At 42.0% G+C, this 14237-nt stretch overlaps 1 protein-coding gene across 2 annotated transcripts in view; it reads left to right on the top strand.

The window, feature by feature from the left end:
- Positions 1-9583: 9583 nt before the first annotated feature.
- The window catches only part of PRKD1 (protein kinase D1), a 295125-nt gene continuing 290471 nt past the window's right edge, over positions 9584-14237 (top strand). For both annotated transcript variants that reach the window (XM_053595452.1, XM_053595453.1), the window contains exon 1: positions 9584-10066. In XM_053595452.1, coding sequence (XP_053451427.1) covers positions 9809-10066 — 258 coding nt within the window. In that variant the 5' untranslated portion in view covers positions 9584-9808. The remainder of the gene's footprint in view (positions 10067-14237) is intronic.

Here is a 14237-nt window from a genome sequence, read left to right on the forward strand (position 1 = left end):
AGTATAAACACCTGTGATGATTTTGTGTAAAATTCTTGTTTTAAATCAGACAATGAGAATTAGAAAACAATCATTTTCTTCTCTTGCTTTGACTGTGAGGAAGCTTAGAAGAAAATGATACATCAGTAAGTAAGCATTTTTTTTTTTTTTTTTGTAGAGACAGAGTCTCACTTTATGGCCCTGGGTAGAGTGCCGTGGCCTCACACAGCTCACAGCAACCTCCAACTCCTGGGCTCAAGCGATTCTCTTGCCTCAGCCTCCCGAGTAGCTGGGACTACAGGCGCCCGCCACAACGCCCAGCTATTTTTTGGTTGCAGTTTTGGCCGGGGCCGGGTTTGAACCCGCCACCCTTGGCATATGGGGCCGGCGCCTTACCGACTGAGCCACAGGCACCGCCCCATTTTTTTTTTTTTTTTTTGAGACAGAGTCTCACTATGTCCCCCTCGGTAGAGTGCTGTGGCGTCACAGCTGACAGCAACCTCAAACTCTTGGGCTTAAGTGATTCTCTTGCCTCAGCCTCCCGAGTAGCTGGGACTACAGACGCCTGCCACAATACCTGCCTAAGTAAGCATTTTATTCCAAATATTTGTGCTACTTATTTATTTTGATGTAAAAATTCCTATTCAAGAAAATGGCTTTATTTGAAAAGGACACAAATACTAAATCATAAATTAAAACCACATAAATAAATCTATTCTTTAATCATGACGTATGTAGAATTCTACATAAAAGTAAAGAAAATATGTTTGGCAGATAAAATAAAGGTTAAAATGGCTCTTCTTCCTTGGTAACTTACCTTGTTGTATTTGTCCTCAGCAAGTGAAATTTATTTCAGGAAGTGATTTTTTTCAAGGTTTAATCTGGAAGGTCAAATCCAGAGGAACATGTATTGTAAAATAATGAAGAAAAGGCAGAGATGTTTTGAGCACTGGCGGAACTGTTATTGCATAGACTGACCAATAGGCATTGAAATCTCGTTATCAACACCTGTCGACTCTGGCCTTCAACCAGAGAAGCAAAGTGCAAAGGTTATAGAACCTTAGCCTGTTCTTCACGTAAAAGATTAAGAAAAGCACATAGTTCTTTACTCGCATATATTCTGAAACAAATCTAAAATTTAATGCTTTTTTTCTTTTTTTAAATTTATGATAGCTTAAATTTTCCTGGATATTCTGAATTGACTGATTAAAGAAAACAGTATGTTTATAAAAATGTATTGTAATATTAAATAAATATCAAAACACTTTATATAGTTGAAATAATACAAAATTAATATTTAATCCCAGAAGTAAATATTCTACACACAGGGCAGATATTTTTTAGCTTAAATATATAAGAGATCAAATATATAAATAATCGAATTTTAAAATAGTAAAATATGACAAAGAAAGTTTACTGTGCTCACAAAATTATTCTTTTTTAGGATTCTATGTTTGGGGATAAGAATTAGTATAGAAAATGAAGATGACAATGAAATAAAATATGGTTTGAATTTCATGTGAATGACCTCATTTTAATTATTGAGGCTTTTATCCCAGTGGAATATGCATTTTATAGTAATAAGTAAGTTTTGGAAATAATGCCATTTAAAATTCTTGTAAGCCAAGAAAAGCAAGTTATTTTCTTAAGCTATTAAAAATTACTTTTCCTGGTTATTTCACTAAGAAATAAATCTGCCAGATTCTTTCCTCTAAAAAATATCATTTTCCAAATCAAGCATCAGAAACCACACACAAAAAGTTTTAGCTCAAATTTTTTTTTCCAGGAAGGAACCCAAAAAGTAACTTTGGATTAATTGTATCTCTTTTATTCTTTCAACATTTCAAAACTTAGTCATTGTTTTATAAAACGTACTACTAAAAGAAATGTAAACTTTAACAAAATGACAGGTACTAAAAAAAATAAATCAGGTTATAGAATAATGTCAACTAATGGACGTAATGCTATTCATATTAGAAAATATTTGGCTGTAACACTGACCCAATAAGAATGGAGGAAAGGTTTGTGTCCCTGGAACAAATGGGCTTTGAAAATAGGATTAGAAGAATTGCATCTTTATAAAAAACAAATGTCCTGCTGTTAATGGGTTTTGAATTTGAATGTTGGATTAACTTAATAAAAGCCAACGTGCACAATTAGAGTTGGCAATTCAAAGCCATAGCTTTCTGAGTATATTGAAGTTGAAGGAAAAACTGTTAAAGTTATGATTTCATTCTGTTTTCTACAGGGGACCTGAGCAAATTTTATGATACCTTGGGGCCTGCAAATTTTAGTTCTTACAGTAACAACAGAGGTTTTGCTATCCAGGATGGAATTCTGTTTAGAAAATCATGGATAATAACAACAACAACAACAAAAATATATATATGTATAATAAATATAATAGAAGTATAAATGCTTCCAGTAGTGGAGACAATCAAAATAATTAAATTTTGGTTGAAATTCAGATAAACCAAATGGCTATAGTGTTCTCCAATTTGAAGTTAAGAAAAAAGCATACCAATATTTTTTATGAACTCAAGCCTCCTTTCAGAAACTACGTCTTTTAATTTATAATTCTTCACACACCTGTTGTTTAATAATTCTAACTAGAATTATGATGGGTATGGATGCTAAGATCACACCAGTTTGTATATTTTGGAGTCTTTTTGAAAACTGGACATTTGTCTTTCTCCAATTGTCTAGTATCCCCAGCTGTCCTTTGTTCTCCAAGAATACTTTCATATATTAGTAGTATGTAGAATGTTCAACAGTGTGGTTTTGGAAAGTAATTATTTGTATGCACATCCCATAGTTAGGTAGTTTCTGATGATGTTCTCATTTATTCTGAGATTCAATTTGCTTTTAGCCATCTTTTTACAAGGAAAATGGAATTAGCCTTGATTTCTTGTTTTAACATCATAGTTAAGTGGTGTGTCTGGCAGAAATTATGTTTGGTCTGATATGGTTTATGATAGCTAGGATTTGGGGGGAAGATTCATGTGTGCTTTCATATACACTAAATCATTTAATACTCAACAGTAACTCTTGAGTGGCGTCATTTTTTGATTGTACAAATGGGGCGACTGAGGCTACAGCTACAGTTAGTGGAAATGACAATGTGTGACTCCAGCAGCCTCTCCTTAGAGCTGACTCTAATAAGTGGCAGATGAAGCTTCAAAGCCAGAACAGCCTTTTCCCCAAAGCTCATTTGCATTCTGCCACACTAAAGGATTCCAGACTTGTTGGTAATGGGAACTTTTATTTTCAAACAAATTTGTGGGACCCTGTTATACACAGATTGTATTCGCAAATGAAAGAACTCTTTGGTTGAAAGTGAGGCAGAATGTCTGGAACTCTACCATTAGGATCTGGAGGGGCATCCGAAATCCTTTATAAGAAGCAGTGTATAAACCCTGTTTTAGAACATGCCAGATCTTAAGAGTACCATTCATATATAAAATCGACCTATACAAAGCCCATTGATTGTTTTTAGCTTATGATGACCTTTATTTTTATTTAACTTTTGCTCATATACATATGTCTGTTTCTGTTCATTTTCTTTGCATAGTTATACTCATCTAAAACTTACAGTACAGTCACACTAGTTTGTGAATATATTCCTTATCTGGCCCATTTGTGATTTTATAATTGGGAGCTTTTCTTCAAGGGTCTTCTGTCCTTCATAGGGAGTCTGACTATAGGATCATACTTGTGTTTTCTGTGAACTTTCGGAATCTGCTTTCTTAAAGAACAAATTCATTTTTCTTCTTGGTGAAAATTAAAAGTTTACTGTTTTCCAAGGTTGGGCATAGTGGCTCACACCTGTAATGCACTCTGGGAGGCCAAGGCATTGGATAACCTGAGCTCAGGAGTTCAAGACCAGCCTGAGCATAAGCAAGACCCTCTCTCTACTAAAAATATAAAAACTATCCAGGCATAATGGTAGACACTTGTAGTCCTAGCTACTCAGGAGGCTGAGGCAGGAGGACCAGTTGAACTGAGAAGTTTGAGGTTGCTGTGAGCTATGCTAATACCTTAGCACTCTACCCAGGAAGACAGATGAGACTCTGTCTCAAAAAATATAAATAAATAAATAAATAAATAAATAAAATTTACTGTTTTCCTTGTTATTTTCCATGAAATTGTCAGCAAGATAAGGTAGCATTTTGTCACATGATCAGGTTTCAGCAGATTTTTGGCAGATGTTTATGGTTGATGTCTCCATTTAGATCTTATTTTTCTTTTATGTCAGTCTTGTGTTACTATCCTTATTTAATTAGACCTGACAGTTATATGTGAAAACTCTGAAACAAGCAAATGACAATAAATAATGTTCAACATTTTCATATACATTAATCACATATATCCCTTCATCCTTCTATCCATCTTTATTCCCAGGCACATAACTTAAAGTGCTCAATAGTATAAAAAGGAAGGATATCCTGGAATCGTACTTACTCCTTCAAATTTCTGATTGCCACACTGGTATATGATTTCCCTAATCCTCAGTTTCTTAAATTGCGAAGTGTTTGGACCAGAGCAGCGGTTCTCAACCTGTGGGTCGCGACCCATGGGAACTGTATTAAAGGGCCATGGCATTAGGAAGGTGGAGAACCCCTGGCCTAGAGGATGTGATCCTTTCAGCCACAGAATTGCATGATGTTATTCACTCACTTTCCTTTCTATTTCATTTGGATAAAGTGTTAGGGCAGCATCATGACAGTTGAAGGTAGTCACCAAAATAACTGAAGAGAACAAGAGCATGTAAAGTTTTAGTGAGAAAGGAAAGGTTTATTTTAACAGTTTGGTCAGCAGACCGACCCCCATCCTAGTGACCACCGGCATCATGGAGAGTGCAGTGCTGGATGACACACACAACTTAAGTTATCAGCTGCTTCTCGGACATTCCCAAGGTCTTGATCTACTTTGCTTCCACCACATGTTCCCATAATGACTCTATCTGTCTGTCCATGTCTGAAAGTTCCAGGGACTTTAATCAGCCACCCCAAACTACTAGTTCTACAAAACAACCCACCTGCAAGGTCTTGATTAGCCCCATTCCCAGCCCCCACTCTGGCCAGTCTGACCTACGCCAGTCCAAAATAGACTCACCCTCCCATTCTTGAGATACTTTGCTGAGAAGAATATGTTCAAGCTCCATCCAGGTAAACATAAAAGAGGTAAAGTCTCCATCTTTTTTAAGGCTGCATAATATTCCATGGTATATGTATACCACGATTTATTAATCCATTCATGGGTCAATGGGCACTTGGGCTTCGTCCATGACTTAGCAATTATGAATTGGGCTGCAATAAACATTCTGGTGCAAATATCTTTGTTATAAAGTGATTTTTGGATGTATACCTAGTAGAGGAATTGCAGGATCGAATGGCAGGTGTATTTTTAGATCCCTAAGTGATCTCCAAACATCTTTCCAAAAGGAACATATTAGTTTGCATTCCCACTAGCAGTGCAGAAGTGTTCCCTTTTCTCCATATCCACACCAACATCTATGGTTTTGGGATTTTGTAATTGGTGGGACCACACCTATTTTAAAAGAGTACATGTTAAATCTACTAAGTGCATTTTAAAAGGGTACATGTTAAATCTACTAAGTGTAGAATATAAATGTCTTAACACAATAACTAAGAAAATGCCGTGAAGGCTATGTTAACCAGTTTCATGAAAGTATTACAAATTGTATATAAAGCCAGCACATTGTACCCCATAATTGCATTAATGTACACAGCTATGATTTAATAAAAAAATAACACAAAACAACCCCCCCGAAAAAAACAAAATAGCCGCACCCCATTCTCCACTCGCCCTGATCATGTTTAATTACCTAACAAAGCGTATACTGACTCCCACTCAAATCAGATTGTTCTCAACCCCTTTTTCGGATTATTGATTGTGAATTACTGGACAATTAGTGCAACATCTACTCCTCTTTTGAAGAACATCTGACAGGATTAGCATTCATCTCTGACAGTAAAAGATGTTATAAAATATCTTGGCATACCCTTGTATATCAAATTACTTTTACCTGAAGTCTTGGTAAGGACTTAGAATCTTCTTCAAAAATGGGTGTTCCTACTCACTGTCAGAAGTCCATTATTCCAGGCATGTTAGCCACGATTAAAAAAAAAAATGAAAGCCCACTTCATGAATATCATTTATATCATCAGCTATTTACTTTCTGTATCTTCTTTTCCAAATTTAAAACATTCAGAAAGGATTAAAGCCACTGATATTCTCTCAAATCCTTTAAGTTTTCTATGTACAATTTTGAAGTCACTGGAGATATATACCTGGTTTCTTTCGGGTATTTTCCATTTGCTTATTCCTTTATTATTCAGTAAAAATGGTTAGCAGTTAGTAAACCAGATCTGAGATGCTTACTATAGAACTTTCAATACCAGCTTCATAGGCATTTTCTGCTTGGTGTGGAAAGCTCCAGTGGACGTAAGATATTTTTTTTTCTTTTTGTTCACTTTTGCATTCAGTAATATTTCAGGTTCTTAAAAGTAACTTTAATTCTCTAGGCTTTTAAGGAACTTCCTGCTTCCTTGTTAATTATTTTAACTTTTTAATTATTTTCAATATCTCATTCATACAACTGATAAATCATAGTTTAAGGAGTTGCTCACGTAGGCTGTTCTTCTAAGCACGACAGCTAAGCTCATGTAACGATGAATGCTTTCAACCCTCTCTCTCTAGAGGTCTCCTCTAATCTTACTTTGAAATGCCTTCTCTACAGGGATGATTTCCACCCGTACTTCCGGCCCTCTTCTTTTCCTGAATGTGGGACTCATATATCCAGGTGGAACTGTTATCTCTACCTGAATGTCTAGTGGTGTATCAAATTCAGCACAAACCTTATTTCTCCCCAAACCTCCTTCCTCCCTGTCTTCTGTTTCAATTATCGGCACCATCATCAGGCCAATTGTTCAGAAATTTCAGTCTTTCATGACATTCTGTTCCCTTTTTGTAAATCTCTGATTCAACAGTAAGACTTGTAGTTATTCTGCCAACTAAATGCATCTTTGCATTTTTTTTTTTTTGTTATTCTCTCTACTGCAACTATTGTAGTTCAACCCATGTCTCTAGACTGGAAAACAGCAAGTTTCTGACCTAATGTCTCATTTTTACTCTTTTCTCTTATAATCTATATAGCAGCCAGCAAATTAACTTTAAAACATGTTAATTAAATCTTACTGCTCTCTAGTTTAGAACCTTCTAGTGGTTTTAAAAGCACACTGAGAATAAATTAAAAACTAAATGCCAAGGCTTTAAGACCTTGGTGATCTGGCTTCTATGGGATCTCTGACTTCATTTCATGAACTTGCCCTTTTGTTCCTGTGCTTTGAAAATGCCAAGCACATTTCTGTGTTAGAGTCTTTGCATTACCTGTTACCTACGCCTAGAATGTTATTCCCTCAGATCATAAGTCTGCTCCATTTCTATCATCCAGGCTTTAGCTCAGATGTAAACTTCTCAGTGAAATCTTCCCTCATCCCAAGTCCAAAGTAGTGCCCCTTTCTTCACTCCCTACCCCAATGGTCATGACGTGTCTTTACCATTACATTTTAAAAATTCCCTGTAATTATGAATATAGAGATAATATTATTTATTGTTTTGCCCTCCCCCTTCAATGTGATCTATCAGGGTAAGGAACTTGTCTTCACAGCTACACAACGAGTGCCAGCACAGTGCCTGGAACAAGGACGTCCTCAACATACAGACATACAGTTGTGAGATCTGTAACAGGTGAACATCTCCAGCTTTCCTGAATCTCAAGTGAAACTAGCTTTCTATAAGTCTCTTGTAAGGTGACCAGTGAACATTTTTTCCTGGAAATAGGAAATTGTGGAAAGTTGAGTTTATTCTAATTTTGAAAGAAAATGAAATATTTTCTGACATTTAAAAGAAAAAACCTCCTAGATCAGTGGTTCTCAACCTTCCTAATGCTGTGGCCCTTTAGTACAGTTCCTGTGGGTCACGACCCACAGGTTGAGAACTGCTGTCCTAGATAATTCAGAAGGGCATTTTATCAAGAAAAATACCACCATTCTTCTAGCTAAGATGCATCTGTCTCCCTCACAGGTTAACTAAGGAGGAACTATCAACACACATGTGTGCCTTATCAAATTATTAATTCCAGAGAATAAATTCAAATCTCCTCTAAAGCAGTAACACAAGGTAGTGGAGCCTTGTACTATCAAAGCACCATTACTGATCCTGACCACAGGGCTCTAAAGAAAACTACCTTGCAGTATTTTGGAACAGAACCGAAGTTAAGGTGACACATACACACATATACAAAGAAAGAGAAAAGAAGAAAGAAAAGAAAAGATAACTGACCAGAAAGGAAAGCATACAACAGCCATAGTAGTTTATTTAGGTATGTCTGTACGTGCTTGTGTGGGGTAAGTGGAGGGACTACATTAGTTTAGATATGAGAGGCAGAATTGGCTACAAAGTCTGCTGGCGTGTTGTAAAAGAAAAACGTGAAGACCCTTGTGCAAAAATTAAGAATTCCAAAACAGTGACAGCAGACTACTGTTGCAGAACATTAAACTGCACAGGGCCCTTCCGAGGGCGGGTCTCTGCGCTGCTGGACAGTCACACACCCGTGAAGCACAGCCTGGTGGGAGGGGAGGACTAAGGTTCTTCCTCAAGGGCTGGGAAGCAACTACAGCCTCCCCTCCCCCACCAAAACAACAAGAACGAGAAGAAACAACTATCAACCCCGGGCAGGTTGTTCCCATCCTCGGCGGTGCAGGACTCCTCTAAAACTGACTTTAGGTTGATAGAGGAAGAAAGAAATCTGTTTGTGAGGGTCCCAAGTAGAAGCTCAGGGGCAAAAAGAATAAAATGAAAGGAAAAAGGCCAGACTTTCCTTCTGCCCCATGTGGACAATTATTTTTCCTTCCAAAGAGCCCATCTCGCGAATCCAACACTGTGCTAGGAGATGGGGCAAGGTAGGTGGGGTTGGTTGTTCAGGGTGTGTCAGACGGAAAAAGGGTAGAGACAGGTTTAGATCCATTTCTGTGGATTGGCCCTCTTTGTCAACAAACGCGGGGTTCCCAGACTGAGCCTCGACGTCCCCGGGTGCCCGGTGACCGCTATTTTCATCCTCCCCATAACCCCTGGAAGGTAAGACCCACCCAGCCGAGCTGCTGGGATCTGAACTCTTGGGTTCCTCCAAAGTCACCGCACTTGTGGAAGCGCGTAGTCCTGGAGTCTTTGGGGGAGCTAACAGGGGGCTGCAGGGACCAGGACGCTGGGGCCCCGAGAAGCCGGTGACAGGGGAGGCGTCCGTCCCCTCGGTCCGCAGGCCGGCAGCGGGGCCCGCGGGGAGGCCAGGCCGGCCAGCCAAGGGGCGCTGAGCTCGCCAACCGCTCGCGTCCCGGCTCCAGCGCGCTCAGGACCCCAGACGCGCGGGCAGGGGGGGGCGGCCGGCCACGCGCGGCCACTGCGGTCAGCGCTGGGCGGCTCCGCGGCTCTGCAGGGCCCGCCCCGCGCCCCTCCCCCACCCGCCGGCGCCCGGCCGCGCTGCCCCCCGCCCCGTCCCTCTCACCGGCGGCACCTCCCTGCGCGGCGGCCGCTCTCGGGGCCGCGGAGTCCTCCCGCCTCGGCCATCTTCCCTCCTCCCCCGCCCCGCCCGCGCCGCTGCCCCTCGCGCTCCCCCCGCGCGGGGACTTTTCCGGAAAGTTTTTATTTTGCGTCTCGGCTCTCGGAGAAAGAGGCTCCCGGCTCGGCGGCTGCAAAACTTTCCGGCCGCCGCCGCCGGCCCCGCGGCCCGCGGCCGCCCCGCCGAGCGATGAGCGCCCCTCCGGGCCTGCGGCCGCCCAGCCCGCTGCTGCCCGCGGCGGTGGCTGCGGCTGCGGCGGCCGCCGCGCTGGTCCCCGGGTCGGGGCCCGCGCCGTTCCTGGCTCCCGCCGCTGCCGCGGCTGGGGGCATCTCGTTCCATCTGCAGATCGGCCTGAGCCGCGAGCCGGTGCTGCTGCTGCAGGACTCGTCCGGGGACTACAGCCTGGCGCACGTCCGGGAGATGGCTTGCTCCATCGTCGACCAGAAGGTAAGGCGCCGCCCGCCCGCGCCAACTTTCCTCCTCCCAGAGCTCGGCCGGGACCAGCCCGGCGGACGCAGCCAGGGGTCAGGGGCGGCCGGGGTGCGCCCCCCGCGCCGACGCCCCGCACCCGCGGCCGCGCGTCCTCCCCTCGCGCCACCTACGGCCGGCTAGCCCTCTGCGGGCTGCGTGCTCTTCACCCACTTCCATCCTTTCAGGACATTTCCAGGTATCGTCGCGCCCCTCCTCATCCTTGAGACATCCTGGCCTTCTCCTGCCTCCCCTCCGGACCCTGCACCGGTCGCTCCTGGCGCGCGCGTCCTCCTTCCCGCGGCAGACGCCCCGAGACGCGCTCCGCGCGCGGTCGGCACCACCTCCTTCCCCTCCAGACCCTTCCCCCGCCGCCCGACCCTTCCCCGCCAGACACCCCCCGACCCCTCCCCGGCGCAGGTGGTTGTTGTGGAGCTCCTGGAATGACCTGGGGAGGAGGAATTTCTCACCTGTCAAACACGCTTTTAAGAGGGGGGTGATTGACTCGGCCAGCTGTGGTTACAACTGACCAGACTACAACTCCGCAGGTCCCTCCCGCCAGCGATAAAACCTGAAAGTTGCAGCCTTCCTGGTTTGCATTCCCGGGGCACTGATAGTGGGTGGGGAGATGGCCAGAGACACCCTGTTTGTGGCTGTGCCCTTAAGTTTGAGACTGTGGGACTCTGGACAGCGGCCACCAAAAGCAGGTTGGAAAAGGGGCCGTTATTCTGGGTCAGGCTCCCCCCAGGAGGAGATTCAGTCCGCCCACCGCTGTCTACAGTGCAATTTTGATTTTCTGGTTGTCTCGGTAGCGGTCCAGAGGGATGGCGCGGGAAAGGGGGCGGTAAGGGTGTAGGGGAGGGGTCCTGGCGCCAGTCTGCTGAGTGTAAACAGTCTAGGGTTTGGTGGGTGGAGACAGAGGTCTCTAAAGGTGCTGAATTTCAGCCCTGGGGGATTGGCTGGTACTTGCCTTGCCTTATAATGATGACTTGAATAATCATGAATTGCGTTGTTCTTTAAACAGAGTTCCCAAAACCTTGAGGGTTGTGAATTGTGGCACTGAGCACAGGACATTAAGAAAAAAGCCCCAGGGAAAAATCACTAATCTAGGAAGTTGTAAAACTTCTAGACTTAGGTAACAAAGGGTGCCAGGATTTTTTTTTTTTTTTTAAAGGAGTGAAATTTTCTATTACTTGTAGCTCTCAATTGTTTGCAGCTTCCATGGAAATACCAAATTTTGTCTAAGGCCCATGTAAATCATATCAAGCCCCTCCTCCACATCCCTGTTTTGGAATGAGACTGTGGGTGAGCAGAAGTGCTCTCTTGGCATTGAAAGCCTTTCCCTGCTGGAGACTGTAGTCTGCAGCCATCTCCATTGGGATGCAAACCAGGTAATTAAAAAGAAATGTTGGATAAGCAGGTACAGGAGGAAAAATAAAATTTCTTACAAAGCTAATGCAATTCTGCAGAATTTAAACTTACCTAAATTCTAAAGCAAGTGATGAAGTGACAGAGAATATTCAAATTGGGTCAAATTAATATGGACAGAGTTTGTTTTGACCAGCTGTAACACACACACACACACTCCCTGATATAATTTAGGCTGGGAAGAAACATGGGTGGTTCAAGAGGACGGAGACTGGGATTTTTCATGGAGAGGGAATTGCAATTGTTTGCGAAGCCACCCACAGGGGTGTTCTATGGAGGGTGATGTGAGTTGAAAAGGGAGAGGGGCAGCAAGCCCCTCATGGTTGTGCACAGCCGGCCTGAGCATGGGGACTAGGGTATTTAAGGAAACTACAATTATGAAAAGACCTTGAAATTAAAATAAACTCAACTTACTAGAAGCTTCACTAATCTTTTCATAGTGATATCATACCAAGGACGTAAGAAAGATGGATTTGCTGTGGAGAGGCTGTTTTAGAAGGCCAAAAAATGTGATAGCAGAAAGAACACTGGAGTTCAGTCAAAAGTTCCTTAGAACTTGAGCTAGGGCTCTGGGGGAGAGACCTGGAGAAGCCCTGGGGAGGAAAATCTTCCGCCTGGCCACTGATTTATAGAGGGAGTCCTTCCCTTTTGTATTTATTCTCCTAGTTCTTCTGTCTCAAAGAAATGTTTGAAAAGTTTCTGTTTGGGATAGTCAAGGTAAAGTCTTACTTTGATTTATTTAAAGGCTGTAACAAAGTTGGGCTTAGATTTAGAGATGTGAATTAGTTATTTATATATAGTATATTATAAATAAATACAAAATTAATCTAGATAGAAGACTCCTCCCTCCCTCCCTCCTTCCCTCCCTCCCTCCCTCCTTCCTTCCTTCCTTCCTTCCTCTGCCATCCATTTCAGAATACATTATTATCCAAGGCGAAAATAAGGGGCTGAATGAAGGCCCATCCTTGGGATCAGGGCTGTCTTTGCTTTGTGGCAGTAGGGATGGCACAGAATGTCAGTGTGGAATGAGGGAAGAGGGAGGAGTTTCTTCTGTCCTTTATTTCAGATTTTCTTGAAGTACCTGAGGAAGACATCAGCTGTGAGGAAGGATGGCAGGGGTAGGGCTGGGAATAGGGGATGGATGTTTCAGGAGAGGGCTGGAAACTTGAAATCATTTACAGCTTACTGTGCAGGCTGCAGTCATTCACCTGGGCCTTCCAGCAGACGGTTCTTATGATCTTCGGAGTCCTCCATAGTTACTGCTTTAAAATGTTAAAGAGTTTTTCATTTGCTGTGTTTAAGAGCTCCATAAATACTAACATAAATCATGCTAGCTTAAATCTTTGAAATGATTATCTGAGAGTTCAGTTAGTTCCAGCATGTTCTATGGGATGAGCCACTGAGGAGTATCGGGCTGAATAAGAGTAATGCTATCCCTGAGAAATGTGTCCTTAAATAATTATCATTTAGAATGTAGAGTATACTTTTTCTCAATTATACAGCTTTAAAAGTAGCGGACATATGATGATGATGAAAAATTTAGTATTAAGTCAACAAAATACATTTGTTTTAAGATAATGTACCTTAAATATTACTGACGCATACAGGGTGTCCATAAAGTTCGTGTGCAGTTAAAATAGTGTGCAATTTAACAAACTTTGTGGATACCCTGTATAACTAAAGAATTATTTCTCTTTTAGTTTAGATCTTGCTTTTTTTGGAAATAAGATGTGAATGTAGGAGATGCTATTAATTCTTTTTTTTTTTTTGGAGTCTTAATCCAAGGTTTTATATAAATTGTGTTTATGTACTTTGCAAGTATGTAACATCGAATTCTGGTTGTATATAAAGACATATGTCCTGTTAGTGTATGTGATTATTGTCTTTGGGAGGGTAAAAGAAAAGTAACAATAACTGATTTTACTTTGAAACACTGTTACTTTCTTCTGTCAAAGGAACCTTGAATATATGGACTGAGAAGGAATTCCAGAGGAGGAATGAGTTTGGTTTCATAGTATGTTACCTATTAACACACTCATACCCACACCCACAGATGCACACTTAAAAAAAAAAAAAAAAGAACAGTATTAATTTAGGGATGTGTTGCCCGGGTGCCCGTAGCACACTGGTTATGGTGTCAGCCATACACTAGGGCTGGTGGGTTCGAACCCGGCCTGGGCCAGCTAAACAACAATGACAACTGCAACAAGAAAATAGCCGGATGTGGTGGTGGACGCCTGTAGTCTCAGCTACTTGGGAGGCTGAGGCAAGAGAATCACTTAAGCCCAAGAGTTTGAGGTTGCTGAGAGCTGTGATGCCACGGTACTCTTTAACGAGGGTGACATAGTGAGACTGTCTCAAAATAATAATAATTTGGGGATGTGTAATGCCATTAGTATGACTGTCTATTCCTTTTGGCTATTATCATATTAGAAAAACGGCTAATATTTTACTATTAAATTTACTTAATTAGAGTATTGAACCTGTAGACTCCTAGTATATAATTTCACTTTGCACAATCGTCTTTCTGGCCAAAGATATCGGAGGGTGAGATCTTACATAGAAGATAGCTCCCTAACGCAGTAGCAAAGGTTAGTGCCTTGGTTTGATAGCAGCATTACTTTGCTTGTAATTGTTTCATTGTCTTACTTGTACATTGTTTTCTTAACAGTAGTGGTGTCATTTTCCTTTTTATTGTTAATTTTAGCTACCCTACTTCTAT

The sequence above is a fragment of the Nycticebus coucang genome, chromosome 6 (genome assembly GCF_027406575.1).
Source record: "Nycticebus coucang isolate mNycCou1 chromosome 6, mNycCou1.pri, whole genome shotgun sequence".
Taxonomy (NCBI): domain Eukaryota; kingdom Metazoa; phylum Chordata; class Mammalia; order Primates; family Lorisidae; genus Nycticebus; species Nycticebus coucang.